Consider the following 22,927-nt stretch of genomic DNA (forward strand, 5'->3'; position numbering starts at 1 on the left):
AGCCTGGGTCAGCACGACTGGTCATTGCAGCTGGAATGCTTTGGAATGCTCATTCATGCAGACTAGAACGAAGGATGGAGGAGACCGTTCTCATTCTGATGATGTTGTGGCTCTGACATACGAGTGGCTCGAGGTCACCATGGGAATGGTGACAACCACCATTAAGACCTTGGTCCAGCAGATCCTACGACTCCATTGCTACAGCCATTGGTAGGATCCATCAGTAACTAGGCGAGAGGGGGCGGGCACTTTGACCTCCCTTCAGGTGCCATTTCTCCTCAAGGAGTCAGGGAGGGCCGTTTAGGCCCTCACATGGAGGATGAGCATCAGCCAGACACCTCAGGGACATCCGCACAGGACACTCCAAAGGAGTCCTGCATCCTCTCTGCCTGTAACCCCATCCACTCCAGCTGCTCAGGCTGAGGAGGGTGCAATGGCCCCTGAGCTAGAGATCCTTATCAAGCTGGGGCCTTCTGGGCCTTGGGCCACCAGAGGGCATCTGCCAAGGTCATCACAGACATCAAGTTGTAGCAATCAGCAGGCTGCCTCCATCTCTGTTGTGGATGTCAGGGTTACACCCAGTAGTAATGGTAGGGCTATGAAAATTAAGAAATATTGAAATCACTTCTGGGTTAAGGGTATGCAACCACTGTAGAAGTCTTGCACGTTTGTTAATACACTTGATGTTTATGAGAATGGTTTGGTCAACTGAAGGCATTTTAATCATTTACAAATGTGCGGGGTTTCCTCCCACTCAGTGGTCGTCTCCTTTTGTGTGATTAACATTCATGTGATGTCAACCTCACTGAAGATGTTTTTTGGACCCTTGTGTGATGTCAGGCAGATGTGCCAGTACTTTTGTTGCAAGTGTATGTTAAATATGTTGATAGCCCTTTTTGCTTATGACACGCCATTGTGAGAGCAGCTCCGCAGCCTTGAAGGATTAGCAGCAGTTGCATCTCCTCAATGGTAATACGAAAGGACAAGATATGGATGAGAGGATGGCCCCCAACATGTCCTTATCTCACTGGCCTCTATAGGTTCTCATTAATGTGGCGATGACTACATCAAGTTCTTAGACACTTCATTCTTGCTGTTGTGTAGGCTTTCACTTCCCAGACTGCACGCATTCAGGGTGCCCTGCTGACCGTTTCAGAGATCATAACCTGGTAAATCAGGAGGTTTGATGGTTCAAGTCCAAGAGACTGGTTAGACACCCTTTCAATGCAATGGAATGACATTAAGGGCCAGAAGGAATGTGGCCATCTCCCGTTGCCTTCACTTTACTCCTCCTGGAATCTGGTGGCAATTAAAGTGATACGGACATGAATATGGACTCAACACGTTAACTCTATTTCTCTCTCCACGGATGCTGCCAGACTTGCTGAGTTTTCCAGCATTTTTCTGTTTTTGTTTCAGATTCCAGCATCTGCAGTATTTTTCTTTTATTGCTTCTTTTATTGTTTTGTCCATCTCTCTATGAATTGATAGGCTGGGGCTGGTTTAGCTCAGTGGGCTAGACAGCTGGTTTGTAATGCAGAACGAGGCCAGCAGCGCGGGTTCAATTCCCATACCGGTTTACCCGAACAGGCGCCGGAATGTGGCGACTAGGGGCTTTTCACAGTGACTTCATAATTGTGACAATAAAAGATTCTTATTATTATTTTTAGACTTAAGACATGAAGGAACAGTGGTGAACAACAGTAAAACTCACAATTGCACACAAAAACAGCAATGGGCTTGAGTGAGATGCCCAACCAGCCTTGTCGCTGATGCAGCCTTGTATCTATGGTGCAAACGAATGAATCAAGGCGACAAAGATGCCGTCCCTGAGACTTAACTTCTCAATCCTGCAGAGATTGAAGAAGGTTTGAATGTGATGTGTGCCACTTTACCAAACCCATTCCTCCAACATCAAATCTGGCATACTGATTAAAAATAACTTATTCATAATTAATGACTGGATGCCCTTTTGTCTGTTTTGCCAGCCAATAGAAGGATGCGCATGAGAGTCATTCATCGACAAAGCAACTGGGCCTCCTTAACGGTTGCTTGCATTCCCAATTTTCACATTCATGTGCATTAATGTTGAAATGGAGCGACTGCTATGTGATGCCAGTGATTTGATGCATTCCCCAAAAGGCTTGGGTTCCAATGGCAATCTTTCCAGATCTGACTCAATTTCTATCTTGTGCCTCTAAAATGTTTGAGCGTGCCCACCTGAAAGGGCCCCTCAGTCTGGCAGTGCGCTCCTCCCATTCTGCCTCAGACCCCTCTCGTGCAGATTCATTTCTAGTTTCAATTTCACACTGCACCATTGCTTTGTGCATGTAAGATGGTGGCTCTTCACTTTTATTTTGAGAGTAGCTTTGATGCTTCCTCTGTCAGTGTTTGGGTCCCTCCAATTTACTTGGACCAATATTTCGACAATAATACTGAAGACTTGTGCTCCAGAACTTTCTGTGCCCCTAGCCAAGCTGTTCTAGTATAGCTACAACACGGACATCTTCCTGGCAATGTAGAAAATTGCCCAGGTGTGCCCTGTCTCCAAGAAAAACAACCCGGCCAATTCCAGCCCCATCACTCTACTCTCGATTATCAGTGAAGTGATGGAAGGGATCATCAACAGTGCTATCAAGCAGCTCTTATTTGGAAATAGTCTGCCCACTGTTCCACCAGTGCCTCTCAGCTCTTGACCTAATTACAGCCTTGATTCAAACATGGACAAAAGAGCTGAATTGAGAGGTGACGTAAGAGTGGCAACATTTGATATCAAGGGAAAAACTCTCAGCTGCTTGAAGTCATTCCCAGCAGAAAGGAGGATGGTTGTATTTGTTGGAGGTGGTCATCTCAGCTCCAGGACATCGCTGCACATGTTCCTCAGCTAGTGTCCCAGGTGCAAACATCCTCAGTTGCTTCATAAATGACCTTCTTTCCACCATAAGGTCAGAAATGGGGATGTTGGCTGATGACTGCACAATGTTCAGCATCATTCGCAACTCCTCAGTTACTGAAGCAGTCCATGACCAAATGCAACATTACATGAACAATATCCAGGCTTGGGCTGAGATGTGGCAAGTAACATTTCCGCCAGGCAATGACCATCTCCAACAAGATAAAACTATTGTCCCTTGATATTCAATGGTATTAAGGAGCCACGGTAGCTCAGTGGTTAGCACAGTTGCTTCACAGCTCCAGGGTCCCAAGTTCAATTCCCGGCTTAGGTCACTGTCTGTGAGGAGTCTGCACGTTCTCCCAGTGTCCGTGTGGGTTTCCTCCGGGTTCTCCAGTTTCCTCCCACAGTCCAAAGATGTGTAGGTTAGGTGGGTAACCATGCTAAATTGCCCTTAGGTTAGCTGGGGTTACTGGGTTACGGGGATAGGGTGGAGGTGTAGGCTTAAGTGGGGTACTCTTTCCAAGAGCTGGTGCAAACTCGATGAGCCGAGTAGTCTCCTTCTGCACTGTAAATTCTATGATTACCATCCTGAACTGGACTAGCCATACATATATATTATATATATTATATACTGTGGCTACAAGATCAAGTCAGAGGCTAGGATCCGAGTAACTCACATCCTGTCCACCATCTACAATGTCTCTAAATTTGCTGAGATGCAAAGCTAGGTAGAAATATAGGTTGTGAGGAGGACATAGAGAGGTTTCAAAGAGATAGTTAAGGGAGTATGCAACAAGATGGCAGACAGTATTATGAGGGGAAGTGTGAAGTGCTTAATTTTGATTAGAAGAATTAAAAGGCAGAATAATTTTTTTTAAAGGTGTGAAACTTGTAGATGTTGCTGTTTGGAGAAATGTGGGTGTGCTCACACAAGGAATACAGAGAGTTAGTGTGCAGGTACCGCAAGAAATTAGCAATTGGGGGCGGGTTTAGCTCAGTTGGCTGGACAGCTGATTTGTGGTGCAGAGTGAGGCCAACAGTGTGGGTTCAATTCCTGTACCAGCTGAGGTTACTCATGAAGGCCCCACCACAGGATAGTATTACAATCTCAGGCCAGACCCCAATAGTAGCTAGGATACTGGACCAGAACCCCAATATTTTAATATATTCGTAAGACTGGGTGGAAGGAATGTATTACTACAGGAGTGATTGTATGGAGAAATAGGGATTTGGTATTTTTAAAACAAGACTTTATTATAAATACAATATTAAATTTTTCAACTTCATACCCGAAAATAACAGCTTACAGTTACCCTTAAACACTACTATTCAATTTCCCATTAAACAACAAGAAAAAAAAACCATACAGCTCTCAATCTATATTAAAATCACCATGGCAAAGTAATACTTGCTTTATAAAATAGAATCTGCTCCTGTTAGAACCCCTTCAAACTCTGGCTGAATATCTTCAAAGAGCTGGTTCACCTGGTGTGTTTCAGCTTCTTCCTTGTTCCCAGACAAGACTGTTCTGCTTTAAATAGTATTACTCTTTTATAACTATCCTACTGTGAGAGAATTGTGGACTCAGTGTCAGACAGATCAGACTTCACCTCTTCTCTCTCCAAAACCTTCTCCAAATCTGGCTCTCTAAAGCTTTTCAAAATGTTTCTCTGCATCTCTTGGCTCCACCCAGCAATGACATCATCACCCCAAGCTGAAAAACAAATTAGCTCTGCAGACTGAAAGTACATTAACTCCCCATGGACTTTCCCCAGTCAAACCACAGTGCATTAGCCCAGACTGAAAACCCCATTTCTTTCATCAATTCCACCTTCTGACTCCTAGAAGCTCCCAGGCCTTTACAAAACAAAATACCTTTTAAAACATGACCATTGCAATCAAACACAAAAATACCCCAGGCTTTCCACCCTTAAACTGTCACAATATTCCGAAATTCTTCCATTCATTAAAATAGACAGTGAGAGGTTGTATCCCCCAGCTGGGGAATCTAGAATTCAGGGAGGCACTGAGTCAGGATAAGGGGTCTATCATTTAGGTCTAAGATGAGGCGAAAGTTCTTCACTCAAAGACTGTAAATCTTTGGAATTCTTTACTCCTGAGGGCTGTGGATACTCCAATATTGAATATTTTTAAGGCTGGGATGGACAGACTTTTGGTCTCTCGGGGAATTATGGGATTTGGAGAGTGGGTGGGAAAGCAGAATTGAAGCCCAAGATCAGACAGGATTATGATGAATAGTGGAACAGGCTCAATGGCCCGTGGGGTCTACTCCTACACCTATCTCGTGTTGTGTCCACAGCTGCAATTTCATGTTTCTTTTGGAAAATTCAACGAGCCTCCAGTGATATGTGTTTTAATGGTTAGATTGCCTTTTAGAAAAATACTGGATGCTTTCACAAATGTTGCTCCCCTCAATCACCATGTTTAAAACATGATTCAAATGTATCGTTACATTTTTGAGGTTTGAGCTTAAACAATATGAACCACTTTGGAGAGATGGTGACACAGCGATAATGGCTTTCAACTAGTAATCCAACCAAAGGCCTAGGCTAATGCTTTGGAGACATAGGCTTGGGTCACTGTCTGTACGGAGTTTGCATATCCTCCCAGTGTGTGCGTGGGTTTCCTCCGGGTGCTCCGGTTTCCTCCCACAGTCCAAAGTTGTGCAGGTTAGGTGAATTGGCCATGATAAATTGCCCTTAGTGTCCAAAATTGCCCTTAGTGTTGGGTGGGGGTACTGGGTTATAGGGTGGAGGTGTTGACCTTGGGTAGGGTGCTTTTTCCAAGAGCTGGTGTAGACCCGATGGGCCGAATGGCCTCCTTCTGCACTGTAAATTCTATGATATATAGGTTCAAATCCCATTATATCAGCTGGTGGAATTTCAAATTCAGTTCAATTAATATTAATGGATTCAAAGCTAACCTCAGTAATTCGCCGGGTTCACTTAAAGTCCTTTAGGAAAAGAAATTTGTCATCCTTACCAGGTCTGACTTTCATGTGACGCCAAGCCCACAACAATGTTGTAACTTAATTTCCCTCCGAAATGGCCTAGCAAGCCATTCAGTTAAAGGACAATTGGAATGGGCCGCAAATGCTGGGCTTTCCAGCGATGTTCATATCCCATGAAAGAACAAAAGAAACTTTGTGATGGGTAGGTGAGATAATGAGACTTTGCTGCCACACAAAGAAACAAATGGAGCAGCAAGATAAAAGGACAAGAAACCACGTACAAAGAGGGTTTCTATAGCTTGAAAGAGAAACTGAGAAAAACTAAGGATTGCACATGATCCAAATACTTTAATATCTGAAGTGTTGCTGCAAGTATTTTTTTTAAACTGTAGGTTTAAAGGATAGAAGAAAATTCCTGTTTCTGTCTCCCCGTTGTAAATGAGAACTTTTCAACAATTACGATTAAGGTGAGAGGTGGTGGTGTTGTGGTATTGTCACTGGACTAGTAAACCAGAGACTCAGAGAAATGCTCTTGGGACCCAGGTTCGTATCCCGCCACTGCAGATGGTGAAATTTGAATTCAATAAAAATCTGGAATATGGGGCGCGATTCTCCACTCCCACGCCGAAGTGGCCGCGCCGTCGTGAACGCCGTCGAGGTTCACGATGGCGCGGAACGGCCCCGGTCCTGACCGATTCAGGCCCTGACAATGGGCCAGGATCTGGGCTGCGTCATCTACATGCGCCAGGCCTTGTCGCCCGCGTAAAAGCGGCGCCGCATAGATGATGCGGCCGGCGCCGCATAACGGGCGTCATCCGCGCATGCGTGGTTGTCGTCCTCTCTAAGTCCGCCCCGCAAGAAGATGGGGGACGGATCTTGCGGGGCCGTGGAAGGAAGGAGGTCCTCCTTCAGAGAGGACAGGCCGACGTTTGGTAGGCACCGATCGTGGGCCACCCCACATTTCAGGTAAAGCCCGATGCAGGGTCCTCCCTCGCCCCCCCCCGCAGGCCGCCCTCCCAGCGTTCACGCACCGCCCACGACTGCAGCGAACAGGTGTGGCCTGCGCCGGGGTGAACCCGCCGTTTTGGCCTGGCCGCTCGGCCCATCCGGGCCTCAGAATAGCGGGGGTGCCGGAGAATCGCCATTTTCGGTGTCTCCGCCGATTCTCCGGTCTGTGAAACTCGACCGGGCCGTTCCCACCGCTTGGGAGAATTGGGGGAGGGCGTCGGACCGGCGTCCCCGGAAATTTTGGCGGCCCAAGCGATTCTCCCAACCGGCGTGGGAGTGGAGAATCGCGCCCAAGAAGTCTAATGATGACCATGAAACCATTGTTGATTGTTGGAAAAACCCATCTGGTTCACTAATGTCCTTTAGGGAAGGAAATCTGCCATGCTTACCTGTCTGGCCTACATGTGACTCGAGACCCACAGCAATGTGCTTAATTCTTAACTGCCCCTTCAAGGGAAATTAGGGATGGGCAATAAATGCTGGCAAAGCATTAAAGTCACCCATGTCCCATGAACGAATATTTTTAAAAAGTGACAGCGTGTGGCAAATGTAAATACAGGGCGGGATTCTCCGTTTCAGCGGCTAAGTGCCGGTTTGAACGGAGAACTCCTGGGAGTTCTACGATGAAAAATCGGCGCCAACCCCTCACCGATTCTAGGACTGGTGAGGGGCTAACAGAGGCATTGGGTGAAACTCCCGGCTCTCACGCCTAAAACGACTGCAGAATGGCCGGGGCCCTGACCGCGCATGCGCACAGCAAAGACCTGCAGCTGGGCCCAGCACCTGGGTTATCGGATGGTGGACGCTGTATCCATGATGTTGTTTCCTACAGTGTCCAGGCATCTTGATCTGATTGGGATGCTAGGCAATAACTCCCACATGCTACATAGCACACCTACCCACAGGTATCGACTTGGGAAATGTGAGGTGCTCAGATTTAAAAAAAATAAATTTAGAGTACCCAATTCTTTTTTTCCGATGAAGGGGCAATTTAGTGTGGCCAATTCACACAACCTGCATATCTTTGGGTTGTGAGTGTGAAACCCATGCAAACACAGGGAGATAGTGCAAGCTGTACACGGACAGTGACCCAGAGCCAGGATCGAACCTGGGTCCTCAGTGCCATAGGCAGCCATGCTAACCACTGCGCTACAGTGCCCCCCCGGTGCTCAGATAAATACAATTGCCAATTCCTTATTAGCTGTAGCCTTCTGCTGCCTGGCCAGAGCCCTCCACGGTCAGTGGGAATTATGAGTGGTCAGTGGGGCACACAGCCAGGGACTAGGGTTGCCCCAGAATGGGTACAAAAGATCCAGGGGTTGGCATGGTGGACCCACAGGCAATTAGATCCCACCCCTGCCCAGCCGAGACCATGGGCAGCCATCCCCCACCCCTGCTCCGTGACCCCCAGGCCCCATGGTGGCTCACCCCGACTGTGGCAGCCCTTCCGCCAGTTTCGTGTTTTTAAAAAGGATATACCACTCGCTTGTGAGGCCGTTAGATCACAGAAGGCCGTTGGATAGGGGGTGGCTCCCATTAATTGTATGGAGATTGGCTGTATGTGGTAATTATTGGTTTCTCGGCATGCTAAGGTGAGATCCAGTTTTTGCCAATGGGAGCGGGCTGTTAGATCGTAAACAGATCGATGCCCGGCATGGTTCTCATTATTGGCCTCTCCCGCTATTTAACAGCCTAATTGCGCTCTCGCTTAAATGCGACATGGTCATAAAATTGCGCCTTTTCGTGATATCACCCTGTTTAAAGCAAAACAACCTGTAAGAGCAGACACTCTGTCCTAAGAATTGAATGATTAGTGTCAGCAGAAAACAAACTACTCATGGTGATAATACCTGAGATGATGTGAAGATTAAAAACAGTATTCCGATTTCTATATGAAAAGGGAGAATTTCAATTTTTTAAATTATAAGTTTCAAACAATAAACTATTCACCTATTTAAATGTGTTCAATGATGCTTAAGAGCAAACAACATGGTTCAGCTGTATAGTTATTATTTTGCTCTGATTTTGTTACCTTCACTACAAGTATCATACATAAGTAGAAAAGTGATTTGAAGTTTTATTGATTCTACTGATTGCTGTAGCCTGCATAAGTAAATAGATACTATTTCACTACATGTCCTCCTAATTCTACAAATAAGATTATCTTGTTTTTTTCCTCAGCTAAGATTAAATTGAAACCAGAACACTGACCTTTAGAATAGGAAGCATTACACAAAACTAAATGATAGCTTTCTTTGCAATAAGTTTTCAATATTTCAAATTTGTCCTTGTGACATGTTCTCTATATGATTATCTCACATTATGTAATCTTTGAAGATAGATTTTTTAAAAAATGTTGGGAATATTATGGTATTCTGTAAAGGAGGCTGTGTGTGTGTAGAAAGTAGTCACCATAGTCCCAGATGACCATAGGCTGCTTTCCCCTTTGAGGGGGAGACCTGACTGGTTTAACCTGAGGATCACCTGAGGGGCAAGGTTGAGAAGGCGGGGCCTTCATGAATAACCTCAGCTGGTACGGAAATTGAATCCACGCTGTTGGCCTTGCTCTGCATCACAAACCAGCTGTCCAGCCAACTGAGCTAAACCAGCCCACCAATCGTAGTACTGTGGACAGTTCTGAACGCTGTACAAAGTAACCATAAAATCAGAGACAGGTCATACTGGAGAAAAGTGATGAAAACTTCTTCATGCAAAGGGTAGTATTAAAAACAGTAAATGCTGACTCAATTAATCATTTTAATTCTGAGGTCAATATATTCTTGTTAGCTGGGATGTAAAGGGATATGGAAGCAAAGTAGGTGGCTGAAGATAGGATACAAATCAACCATAATCTACTTAAATAGTGGAATAGACCTGAGGGGCTCAATAGTCTACTGAAGTTCTCATGTTCTAACTAATCAGTGAAAGCTGCTTTGGTGAAATTACAAACTGTTAATAAATATTTGAGTTGTAATTTTCTACTTTTTCCCCATATGTTAGAATTATTATGTGCGTCAGGACCTGGGCAATTTTAGGAAGATCCCACATTTATTGTGTCCTGCCCACAGGCTGCATTAGGCCTTCTTTTTTTTTAATAAATATTTTAATTCTCCTTTTTCACATTTTCATCCAAATTTAAACCCACCAACAAACAATCAACTGTAACAAATACAATGTCAAACCCCTAGTCAACAATCCCCTCCTCCCACCAACCCCCAAACAGCCCTCAACATTTTAAATACAAACATCAAAGAAAAGGAATCAGGAATCCACCATCCACCCATACATAGTCACCGACAATATACACAGTCCAAACGGACCCCCCCCCCCAGCCCAATCCCCCCCTTGCCGCAACCCCTCCCCCTAATGTTCAATGTCATCCAATTCTTGAAAGTGCATAATGAACAAAGCCCGTGAAATGTAGAACCCTTCCATCCTTCCCCGCAACTCAAACTTCACCTTCTTGAGTGTTAAAAACTCCAACAGATCCCCCTCCGCCACGTCAGGGCACAGGGTGGAGAAACTGACCTCTACCCCAAAAGGATCCGCCTTCGGGGGATCGGCGAGGTGAAGGCTAAAGCATCTGCCTCCGCACCCGCCTTCAACCCCGGCAGATCAGATACCCCAAATATAGCCTCCAGAGGACCTGGCTCAAGTCTCACATGTACCACCTTTGAAATTACCCTGAAAACCTCCCTCCAATACCCTTCCAGCTTTGAACAGACCAAAACATATGAACGTGGTTTGTGGGGCTCCCCCTGCTCACAAACATCCCCTACCCCATCAAAGAGTCGGCTCATCCCCGCCTTTGTGAGGTGCGCCCTATACACCACCTTCAGTTGTATCAGCCCCAACCTCGCACATCACAACCCCTCCTCCATGCCCTCTCCCAACTCTTCCTCCCACTTCGCCTTAATCCTCTCCAGTGGTGCCTTCTCTTCTCCCAGAAACGCCCCATAAATCGCCGACACCACCCCCTTCTCAGCAAAATCCTGGACCTGCATATACCTAAACATTTCCCCCTGCCCCAACCCATATTTGGCCTCCAGCTCCTTCAGTCCAGCAAACCGGCCCCCAGAAACAAAACCTTTTGTGCCCTAACTCCCTTCCCCTCCCATCCCACTTCCCTGGCTCAAATCTGTGATTCCCCGAATCGGCATTTCCCTTGACCCTGTCCCCAACCTCAAGTGCTGGCGCAACTGCCTCCAGATTTTCAATGTCACTACTACTACTGGACTCCCTGAGTATTTTCTTGGGGCCATCGGGAGTGGCGCTGTTGAGAACGCCCTCGGTCCCGACCCCCTGCACAGACTCTCCTCCATTTTAACCCACTGGGAGTCCTCCCCTCTAACCCAGCTCATCACCTTCTCCTCATTCGCCGTCCAGTTATAATATAATAAATTCGGAAGACCCAAACCCCCTGACTGCCGCCCTCTCTGCAACAACACCCCCCCCCCCCCCCCCCATATAAACGAGGTAATCATCTTTTCAACCTCCTTGAAAAATGCCTTTGGCAGGAAGATCGGCAAGCACTGAAAAATAAACAAAAACCGAGGCAACACGTTCATTTTAATTGCCTGTACCTGACCTGCCAGTGACAGAGGGAGACCATCCCTCCTTGTCAGACCCGCTTTCACCCTCCCTACCAAACAAGTAATATTGTACCTACGGAGCCACCCCCCACCGATCTCGTGCCACCTACACCCCCAGATATCTAAAGTGAGTCCCCACCCTACGGAATGGTAGCCCTCCACCCCTGCCCGAGACACCACAAAATATTCACTTTTCTCTAAATTAAGTTTATATCCCGAAAAGACCCAAATACTTGAAGCAACTCCAATATGCCCCCCATTGACCCACTTGGTTCCGATACAAACAACAGCAAGTTGTCCGCATACAAATATACCCCATGCTCTACAACCCCCTCCCTTTCCGCACTATACCTTTCCGCAGCTCCGAACCCCTCAATATGATGGACAATTGCTCAATCGCAAGCGCGAACAACAGGGGGGACCTAGGACAGCCCTGCCTTGTCCCACGGTGCAGAGCAAAATATCCTGAATTCATGTTATTCGTGCGGGCACTCGCCCTCGGCTCCTTATTCAGCAGCCTTACCCAATCTACAAATCATGGTCCAATCCCAAACCGCTCCAGAACTGCCATCAAATATCCCACTCTACTCGGTCAAATGCCTTCTCGGCATCGAATGCCACAACAACCTGTTTCCCTCCCCTCCGCTTGCGCCATAACCATATTCAATACAGTCCTAATGTTCGAAAAGAGCTGCCTCCCCTTCACAAATCCTGTCTGATCTTTGCCTATCACCTTCGGAAGGCACTCCTTCAGCCTACCAGCCAATACCTTTGCCAACACCTTTGCGTCCACATTCAAAAGTGATAAAGGCCTATTCGACTCACATTCTGTCGGATCCTTATCCTTTTTGAGCAACAGGGAGATCAATGCCTGCCCCGAAGTCTGTGGCAACAGCCCCTTCCCTATTGCCTCCTCAAACATCCCCACCATCAGCGGCGCTAACTTATCATTGAATTTCTTGTAATGCTCCACCGGAAATCCACCTGGCCCTGCTACCTTCATCGACTGCATCCTCCCAATCGCATCTTTTATCTCCTGCTCCGCTATCGCCTCCTCCAATATGTCCCTATCCCTTACCCCCAATCTCGGGTATTCCAAACCATCCAGGAATTCCTGCATCTCCCAATCCCCCCAGGTGGCTCTGAACTATACAATCTCTCATAAAACTCCTCAAACACCCTATTAACCTGATCCGGAGCCACCGCCAACTTCCCTGCCTATCCCACACCTGAGCAATTTCCCTCGCCGCTGCCTCCCTCTGAAGCTGGCCTGCCAACATGCACCCTGCCTTCTCTTCATATTCGTAAACCACTCCCGTTGCCTGCCTCAATTGGTGCACCACCTTCCTGTGGACAGCCGGTCAAAACTCGCCTGTAGCTCATTCAACTTTTCCAACTTCGCTGGATCCCTGTCTGCTGCATAACTCCTGTCAACCAGCATCTCATCTATTACCCTTTGCCACTCCACCCTCTCCTCCTTATCCACCTTTGCCTTAAACAAGATCATCTCCCCCATCACCAGCGCCTTTAGAGCTTCCTAAACCACCGCCTGCGAAACCTCCCATGTACAATTGGACCCCACATATTCGTCGATTACTTTCCCAATCAGAATACAGAACCCTCGGTCCCCCAGCAACCCCACATCTAATCTCCACCCCGGCCTCTGAACTGCCCCCCTCTCCAACACCATATCCACCCAATGCGTGTTAGGCCTTCTTGAATCATTGTACTCCTTGTTGTCATGGTCCTCGTAAAATAGTAAAATGTAACTGCGATAAAATAGTACTGTCAGAAACCTCACCGTGGGCTGGATTCTCCGCTTCCCGACGCTGAAATCACGTTCGGCGACGGGGCAGAGAATCCATTTTGGTGCCGTAATTGTGAGCGGCACTGGTTTTAAAATTCTCCTCCCCCCAAAATTTGAGTACTCATGGAGTACGCCGTGCCAAGTTTCCACCGCCACAGGCTATTGCCTGAGGCCCGCCGCGATGATCTATTGCCGACCGGCCGAATTCCTGACGGCATGGGACTCGTGTGGTCTCACCGTCCAGGATCCTCATGTGGCGGCTGTGGACTCAGTTGGGGCTGCCACAATCGGGGGAGGGCCGATCGGCGGGTGGTGGAGCTTCATTCGGGGCTGTGGGCAATGTGGGTGGGCGATCCGGGGCGCGCGAGCGACCATTGCGGGACACTACTTTTGTCAGTCCTGGTCCGCGGGCTGAGTCCGCCATGGAGCACGTTGCAGCCGGTGCAGACCGCCGCTGTGCGCAGGCGCAGCCTCTGACCCGGAAGTGCTGGGGCCGTATCGGCAGCTAGAGCTGCGAGGTCTACGACGGCTGCCTGCCAGCCCCCAGCAAAATGGTGAATCTGTGGCCTTTTGACGCCAGTTTTCCTGGCGTAAAAGACTACGGGCTGAATTCTCCAATTCTGGGGCTATGCCCCACACCGTCGTAAAAACTGTGGCCTTTCACGACAGAAAAACTGTCGTGAAAGGGCCACATATTCATAGCCCTGCAGGGGGCAAGCAGGGACCCGGCGTGAAACTAGTACCTTTTGCTGCAGATACGGGCCCCTGCACTTCCGACTCGGAGGCCGCGCATGCGCACGGCAGCGTCCTCCAGGAGCAGCCTGCCAGCCCAGCCTGCCACTCTAGTATCCCGGCCGGCAGGACTACATTAGATCCATGCCGTCGGGATTTCAGCCGGTCGGGGTGGAGAATAGCGGGGCGGACCTCCAGCAATGGCCGCAGGTAGGTGGTACGCAGCACATCGTAGAGAATCGCGGCCGGCACCAGGGCGGAGAATCCATTTCTGGGCACGGAATCAGGACCGGCGCCAGCCGCGATTTTGGCGTCGGGGTGCGGAGAATCCAGCCCCACAGTTTTCATGACGGCGTGAGGACTTCATCCCAAAAACGAAGAATCCAGCCGATATCTATGCAAAACCTGACTTATTTCTTGGGTAGAGTTTTTTTTAAATTTCAGCGACTGCAAACCATCAAAAAAACTCAAAACCCATTTTTCTGTGTAATAGCCGCACCCCATTTCAGAATCACAATCTGAAGAATCAGTGTGTAAGCTTGTTGTCTCAGAGAGTCTTTGAATCACTCTATAAATCTATGTCACAAAAGCAACAATTTCAGTCTGAAAGCAAATAAATTTGAAGAAATTAACATTTCCATCTCTAAAAGTTTTAAAACGTACCTCTGCTTAGATATTAGAAAAGTTCCAATCAATAAAACCGATGATAAAAATACAAGTGGTAGAATAACATTCTGCATTCCATCATTGTCGGCCCTCGGCACCTCTTCTAAAAGGGAAACAGAATGTGGCATGTCATTATATATTACAAGGAAATGCATGAGAATCCATTAGCTTCTCAGAGTCATTAAATACTAGGTGATGGTTATTAAATAAAATCATGAGAAACTTTCCCCTGATAGTTTGCTGGATAACTCGAGTATTGACATCTTACAAGCCAGAATGGTTCAATCTCTGGCTTGTACACTGATCACGGAGGTGGCAGTGGGAATTCTCCAATTGACATCAATATGTGTAATATAGAGAGATGAGGAAATGAACCCCTTCTCTTTGCTGTATAGGTATTTGAAGTCAAATGAGGTTCAGGTCAAGTTCTGCTGTGGTGTTTCTCACAGTTTCCTCCCACAATCCAAAGATGTGCAGGTTAGGTGGGGCTATGGGGATAGGGCAGGGGAGTGGGCATAGATAGAGTGCCCTTTTGGAGGTTGGGTGCAGTCTAGATGGGCCGAATTGCCTCCTTCTGCACTGTCGGGATTTTATGGATTGTTCGCTCTTACTGTAGATCTCGCAAATGAAGAATGGTTCCTTGGGCAAGTTAACAGAAGGTTCCTGGGATCTGTGGAACCCAGCAGCTTCAGGAGAAAAATAGGAGGGTGATCATTCTGTCAAGTACTGACATCAGAGTGCAATGTACATTGTAGAGTGATGCACTTCAATATACATAAGACATTAAAAAACAATCAACAGCTTGCATTACAAAATGCACAATACCAACCCATGAGTCATGATAGCATGTAGCATTATAGGATTTGTCACACGGAGGAATATAATGCCATAGAATGAATCATATTGCTATAGTAACAATGTTACAATGCAGTGATGCACAATCTAGGCCCATTCATTCTATCATTTTCAGGCTTCTGCTGTGATTTGCACTCCAGCTATTACATGTTTTAAAATATTGTATACAATGACACACCAACATATTCCAATGCTGTAACTTAAAGGGTTTGTGAACTTTGTGAGGTACTCAAGCTTTTCTATTTCTTTCTCAATTATGTTCCATGCTGATAAGGAAATCTTTAAATCCTGTAACACACTGCTAAACCTTCTCACTACTCCATACCTTTTTGGTGAATTTTTCTGTTTGTTAAGATGAAGAGTTTTGGTGATATTAAAGGTTTCTAGTGTCAGAATTAAACAATTCCAAGGTCAGGCATTGCCGATGTTATTTCAGAATTAATCCAATGGCTGTGAAGCATTGTGAGGACATGGGAAACACTATATAAATGGATGTTCTTTCTGATATTGGCAGTCAGGATGACAGAGGTGATAAATGGAAAAAAGCTGTCACTTTCTACTGCATCACTGTGCTGCATTTCTGCTCAATGTGGCCTCTCTCCTCTGATTTCGCTATTCTCCTCTCCTTCTTAAACCTCTCATATTCTATCTAAATTCACAGTCTCCACAATTATGCCATTTCACTGGTCTTCCTAATCCCATGGTCTTCATCATCAACATGGCCATATCCGTTACCATTTTCTTGTATGTTTCAGCACTTTACTCCCTTACAATCTTTGCTCTCTGAAATCCAAGCACCGTGTTCAGCATACACAGTCATACTAACAGCTATCTTTTTGTTTCATAATTAAAATTCATTTATTATATGACCTTAACAGGTGCCTGTCTAAGGTGATCGGCATCTAAAAAGTGAACCATTCACAGTTACCTACATCATTTTGATTGGTCAATTATTGGGAAAAAGAGATTTAAGAATGAAATCCATAAATATATTTTTTAACACTTAAATGAGATTCAAGACAGACGGGCAGAAAGCCCAGGTTGTAGTTATTTGAGCCACCTCATTCTAGATAGGTTCGAAAATTAGACCAAAATTCCCCCCCCCCACCCCTCTAATCTTTTCTGTAATGTTCGAGACCTGTTCTTCTTTTGAAAAGAAAAATCAAGCTTTCTAATGCATTATCTTAATCTTCAACTTAACAGGAATGTTGCCTTACCAGTGTTGATAATGATTCAGATTGCTCGACTGAAGCATTTAAACATTTGCTCTGCTCCCATTATATTTGGACAATAATTTGAATTCTGCTACAATCAAAGCAACTATGAGTGCCTGGTGCCAGGATATGACTAATACCTCATTTAGTTATAAATTAGGCTTCAGTTCACTTTTAAATCCTTCCACTTGTTGCCTCCAATGCCACATATTTAGATTCAAGTACCAGGTTTAATTAATTGGTCCCTGCACAGTGGATAAGCTCGGGAAAAGTTATCCTACAAGGTGCAAATTGCAGAGTGGAAATGGGAGAGGAAGGGGATAATTATACCTTCCAGTGTAAAATAAAGTTTGCGAAGATGTTAAATTACTGCTGTTGATATATTATTTAGAATTAAGATCCTTTTTGAGGATTGGGCAAGTTTAGATTTAGATCCATTGTGCCTTTTGTTTTACAGGACACTCGCCACAATAAATTAGCATTCAAAATGCAATTGACCAAATCAAATTTGTCTGCAATGCCAGCCAAAGGAAGGTACTGAGAATTGGTGTTGCTTTCCAAATTATACCTCAAAAACAAAAAATCAAGAGGTACAAACATTTGCCATTGATAGAAAGTACGGAAGTGAAAAAGTCGGATGTGTCTAGATGGGGGCGGGTATGGGGGGTAGGGTCATTGAAACATTCTTCCCATAATTAGCTATATCTTACACTTTATCCACCCATTTATTCTCAGACGTAAATTTTGCACTCAAGTCTACATGTAAGATCTCCCAGTCACCAGGTTTATTGAATCCTGGCAATTTTACCTATACATCAGAATTTTCTGCATAAGACCTTATGGAGGTCTAACTTTTGTCGAAGTACCTTAGGTACGCTTAAAAGCTGTTTCCTAAAGTGAATAAGCTGACAAAAAAAGCAACTGAGAGCTGACAAAATATCATATCAACAGAGAAAGAATCTGGAATGAGAGCACACAAGGAATTTATCTCTCCCTCAACATGTAATTTATGACATTGGATATATATCAAGTGCTGTAATTGAAATGAAAGTTAGATTAAATGGTTTAACAGCTTTGGCAGTGCAGTCTGAATGAAGATTGTGAAAGTGAAAGAGATGAAACAGGTAAATGGAGAGTGGAAGGGAAGTGGAAGTCAGGGGCCCACCACATTCCCTGGCTTTATTTTGTGCTTGTCACACCAAATAATTCAACAGCAGCATCAGCCTTTTATTTGTCCAACTGATGTCTTTTTGACATTTGGCCAACATCAAAGTCGTCCCACAGATGGAATTTTCTTTCCAATCTTTCTGTGGTATAATTTTTGTAAGTTCATGTGTGTTACACCATCATATTTCCCATCCTGAAAGTATCTCTTTCCAGTTACACATTCATTACAACGCAAGAATCTTTTAAAATAATACCTTTACTCTTGATCTTCATATAAAAGCTGCATGGTTGTCCTTCCCCTTCAGAGAAAATTGGATATACAGTCAGTTGATACTGTATCAATGGAGAAAAATGATCTGGAAGAAGAAATGGAAAGCAATGGGAAACTTGGAAGAGTACTATTTCAATGAAATGCAAATATCACAACATTTAATTGGAATGACATATAAACAATGAGATATTTCCCTCTAATGTGATATTCTTGATTTTAAAAAAGCTACAATTCTTGCAGTTGAAAAAGATTTTAAAATGTTTAAGTATTTGTTTAAGTGATTTCTGAGGAGGATATACGTAACTATTCTCTTTGATCTGACTTATATAGTTCAACACCATCAATAAAAAATATTAAAACGAGGAAAAAAATCTCCCAGACAAAAAAGGGTATAGGGGCAAGTAATAGGTTTTAATTGAAACTGCTACTAATGCATTTTGGGGAGAACAGGGGCTGTTTTCCTGTAACGATTGCCTGTATTTTCATCACCGAGACGGGCAACAAAATTTGGGAAAATTCCTGCTCGGTCTGCCCGCCTCAGTAGAAAGTACCTGTAAAAAGGGTCTTCGGGCAATATAGTCACAAAGCTAAAGTAGTTAGGAAAAATGGCTAGATCAATATTAATTTGGGAATGAGACAGAGATAAAGGGAATGGTACAGATTGATATGATAGGATACTGTGTAGAATATGCTGGGACAAATAGACTGTCTGTCAAAGGAGCCCCACCAGTCAAAAATGTGTAATGTAAGAAAGAAAGACTTGTATTTTATAATGTATATTTCAAATCCTCTCGATGGTTTATGCTAGTTAAAGCCAATTACTGACTTTTCTTTGTAATGTGGCAAATATGGCAACAAAGTATTCCACACAGCAAACACCCACAAAAATCAAATGGAATGAACAGCCAACAGATTTATTTCAGTTCTGTTGCGTATGGACACTAAACACTAGAAGAACACCTTCCTCTTCTTCAAATATTGCTGTGAAATATTTTTGGGAGATTAAATTGGTCTTCGGTGGTAGGTTGAACCATTTTATGATGAATCAGCAGTTCATTTTATACCCTGTCTGATATTCTTTTCTATTGACATCATTTTCCATTACTTTTAAAGCTAATCTCACCCTCTTTACATTCACCTGAAGTTGCAAATGGAACCTCAATTTAACATTTCTGTCGAAAGATGGAACCTTTAACAATGAAGCACCTCCTCAGTACTGCATCATACCATCAAACAATTACACAAACATCCAGCTGATTGCAACAAACGTAGTCAAACACAAACAAGCCAGACATTACACACCCAGATCTAGATTTTATGTGGAGACATATTCCCTGCTCTCCCCCCCCCCCCCAATGGTCTTGAACCCACCAAATCTGAATCTGGATGCCTGCAGAGATAATAAGCTAGGAGCAGCCTTAATTGCTTCAAAGTGGGACTGTCACCACGATCTGGGATGCAGTGCCATCCTAGAGAGCTGCAAGTCAATCTGACTGACTAGTCCCTGCAGCATCAGGTTCAAGCAGTGGCCACTGATGGGACTATGCACAATCCCCTAGGAAGAAGTGTCATAAAGCACGGACTTCAGGTAAGGCTGGGATTTTGGACGGGCCTCCTGTGGTGACGCCAATGAATGGGTATTGGGGGGCGGGAGGGGTGTTGTTTAGAAGCCGGAGGGGAGGGTTAAAGAGAGGGGGTTCAATATTAGGGGATGCTACCTCCAAAGGACACAGGAGATCCCCAAACGAAGTAACTCCCTTCCTGCCTGACAACTGCCGTGCATTGGTTGGTGCCCGGCTGCTCGTTTTGCCTTTGCCTTCCACTACTGTATGCAAAATAGCAGAAGTGGAATGAGGCCACTTGGAGGCCATTAATTGATCATTTAAGAGTCGCAAAAGGCCCAAAGGTGGCAGATTTCCTGCGCCTCCCTGTTTACCATAATATGGGAGCGTGGGCAGGAAGATTGTGGAAAGGCCACCTGTTTTATTTTACAAGCCCCTCCAACTTCAAATATGTCACATGAGACCATAGCTTCCAGCTTCCAATGCCAGTACTGCAGTGATAAACTTACATTTTGTGGGGCACCATGCTCACTTTCATTTCCGGGTGTGTCCCCTCCCCCCTCCATGACATCATACCCCTCCTCCCATGACTTCAGGCCCCTCCTTTTTTAAAAGTTTTAGAGTACCCAATTCATTTTCTCCAATTAAGGGGCAATTTAGAGTGGCCAATCCACCTACCCTGCACATCTTTGGGTTGTGGGGGCGACACCCACGCAAACACGGGGAGAATGTGCAAACTGCACACGGACAATGAACCTGAGTGGGGATCGAACCTGGGACCATGGCACCGTGAAGCAGCAATGCTAACCACTGCGCCACGGTGCTGCCCCGACTTCAGGCCCCTCCTGACCCCACCCACCCTCGCTCCACAGAATGCAAAGATGCAAATACACAAATTGATCAAGCTTTAATGCTTTTTAACTTGTAAAAAAGTTTTCCAATTTTGCCCCTTTCCAATTTAGCCTCTCTCCAGAGTTTCCCCACCACCAATTTTGTCCCCTCTCCCAATTTTACCCCCTCCCCCAATTGTGTCCCCATCCTAGCTTTGCTCCTTATCCCAGATTTTCCCCCTTACTCCCCTCATTCCCAGGTTAACCCCCCACTCACAGTTTTATCCCCATCGCAGGTTTTCCCCATCCCAGCGTTACACCTCCCAGTTTCACCCCCCCCCTTCCAGTTTTGCCCTCCTTCCAGTTTTGCCCTCCTTCCAGTTTTGCCCCACCTCACACCTCACCTCAATGACCTCGCCTCGCTGCTGGCTCAGGCTTCGCATGCCCAGCCCTCCTCAGTCCTGCCCTGGAGGTCGACTCGGCCTTGTTCCCCTCAGTGACTTTACCTCGCTGCTGAACTAGGCTGCCTGGCTGTGCCATCCTCAACCCTGACCTGAATACTGTACTGCAATTTCAGCCGAGATTGTGTGCTTAGGTCCCAGAATGGAACCTGATACTCCAACCTTCTGACTCAAAGAAAGTTGTTACTGACCAAACTAAACTAGAAAATCAGCTACTTTATGTGCAAATGTTGTTGGATTTTGTTGTCATGGAGTCAAAGACAAATCTTGTGAATTTTCATCATAAAATTCAAATGATTCAAGTTCACAATAATGTAAACTGTACATGGTAAATTGAAGAATGGAGCCTGATAAAGAATACCAGAAACATCAACTTACATTGATGTAGTGCCTTTGACATAGAAAAGTGTCCCATGGTCCTTCGGAGAAGTATAATGAGACCAAAGGGTCATTATAAACTTGACCAAACTTTCAGGAAGACCTTACAGTGGGCTATCGTCTCATTTAGGCAGTCCCTTGGGATGCAGGGTGACTGGCTTTCACCCTGGTTCAATGGGTCCTGAAATGTTGATAAGTCCGATGTGTGATCTGCAGGTGTTACCACATGCAGGGCAGGTAGAACTTGGAGGATCGGGTAGATAAGTTGTTTGGAGGTTTGCTTGCTCTCTCCATGTCTTGAATTCACCTCTGTGTGTTCTTAATGAAGTCTCTTGATATACTCCATGCCTTCCCAAATGAACCTTCACGATTTGGTCAGTCACAAGCCAGGAACTCTCATGAATCATTGAGGTTCTTTGACCTCTTCAGGAATCCATTGAGGACATTCTTGATTGATTGATTGATATATATTGTCACATGTTCTGAAGTACAGTGAAAAGTATTTTTCTGCATCCAAGGAAATGTACACAGTACGTACATAGTAGAGAAAAGAATAATCAACAGAGTACATTGACAAATGGTACATCAACAAATAGTGATTGGTTACAGTGTAGAACAAGGGCCAAATAAGCAATACATCAGCAAGAGCAGTATAGGATGTTGTTTCCACTGTCTTCCTGGAAGACCCCTGCCGCAAACAAGTTCTGTGTAGGAGAAGTTGCTTTGGCAGGTCCGATGTCAGGCATACAAACGATATTTCCGGATGCTGCTATTGAACTGTACCATTCTTGCCACCAGATTTGGGGTATTTTACAAAGGCACCGCTGATGATGGGTATTTCTCCAGTGATATGATGTGCCTGCTGTAGATGCCCAAGGCTCCGAAACATAGATTTCATAGAATTTACAGTGCAGAACATATAGGAGACTTTCACGTCCACTTCCCTGTCCTTTCCCCGTAATCCTCAATTCTCTTACTGGTCAAGAATCTATCTTAGCCTTAAATATACACAAGGACTCTTCCCCCACAGTTCTCTGTGGAAAGGTGTTCCAAAGACTCACAACTCCTGAGAGAAGAAATTCCTCCTCATCTCAGTCTTAAAGTGGCATCCCTTTATTCTGAGACTGTACCCTCTGGTCCAAGACATCCTTTCAGCATTTACCCTGTCAAGTCCTTTAGGAATCCTATATGTTTCAATGAGATTGCCTCTCATTCTTAGACCCCACTGCTTATGTTACTTATTCTGATACAGAGTTAACCTTATTAACTATCAGGCTTTGCTGGTGTCTTAACTTTGCTGGTGCCTTTACGAATGCACATCAGGTTATAGTGTCTCTTGTAACTTGGCCATATTTTCCAGAAGGCTTAGGACCAGGGCTACACAACCTGTTTAACCTTTGCTCATAAGATAATCCCTCCATAACGGGGATCGTCCTAGTAAACCTTCTCTGAACCGTCTCCATCATTTCTTTATATATATATATATAAAATGAAATAATATTTTTCCTGAAATAAGG

The 22,927-nt window shown here is 45.2% G+C and overlaps 1 protein-coding gene and 1 long non-coding RNA gene across 3 annotated transcripts in view; one reads left to right on the plus strand and one right to left on the minus strand.

The window, feature by feature from the left end:
* lepr (leptin receptor) overlaps positions 1-22,927 on the minus strand; it is a 194,054-nt gene that overhangs the window by 7,803 nt on the left and 163,324 nt on the right. The window contains exons 17-18 of the mRNA XM_072511112.1: positions 18,163-18,264; positions 14,670-14,775 (exon numbers count right to left, since the gene is read on the minus strand). Of these exons, the coding sequence (XP_072367213.1) occupies positions 14,670-14,775; positions 18,163-18,264 (208 nt within the window). The remainder of the gene's footprint in view (positions 1-14,669; positions 14,776-18,162; positions 18,265-22,927) is intronic.
* LOC140426397 (uncharacterized) overlaps positions 14,092-22,927 on the plus strand; it is a 71,885-nt gene continuing 63,049 nt past the window's right edge. For both annotated transcript variants that reach the window (XR_011948195.1, XR_011948196.1), the window contains exon 1: positions 14,092-14,216. This is a non-coding gene — a long non-coding RNA (uncharacterized lncRNA). The remainder of the gene's footprint in view (positions 14,217-22,927) is intronic.

This window comes from Scyliorhinus torazame, chromosome 7, assembly GCF_047496885.1.
Source record: "Scyliorhinus torazame isolate Kashiwa2021f chromosome 7, sScyTor2.1, whole genome shotgun sequence".
NCBI lineage: Eukaryota > Metazoa > Chordata > Chondrichthyes > Carcharhiniformes > Scyliorhinidae > Scyliorhinus > Scyliorhinus torazame.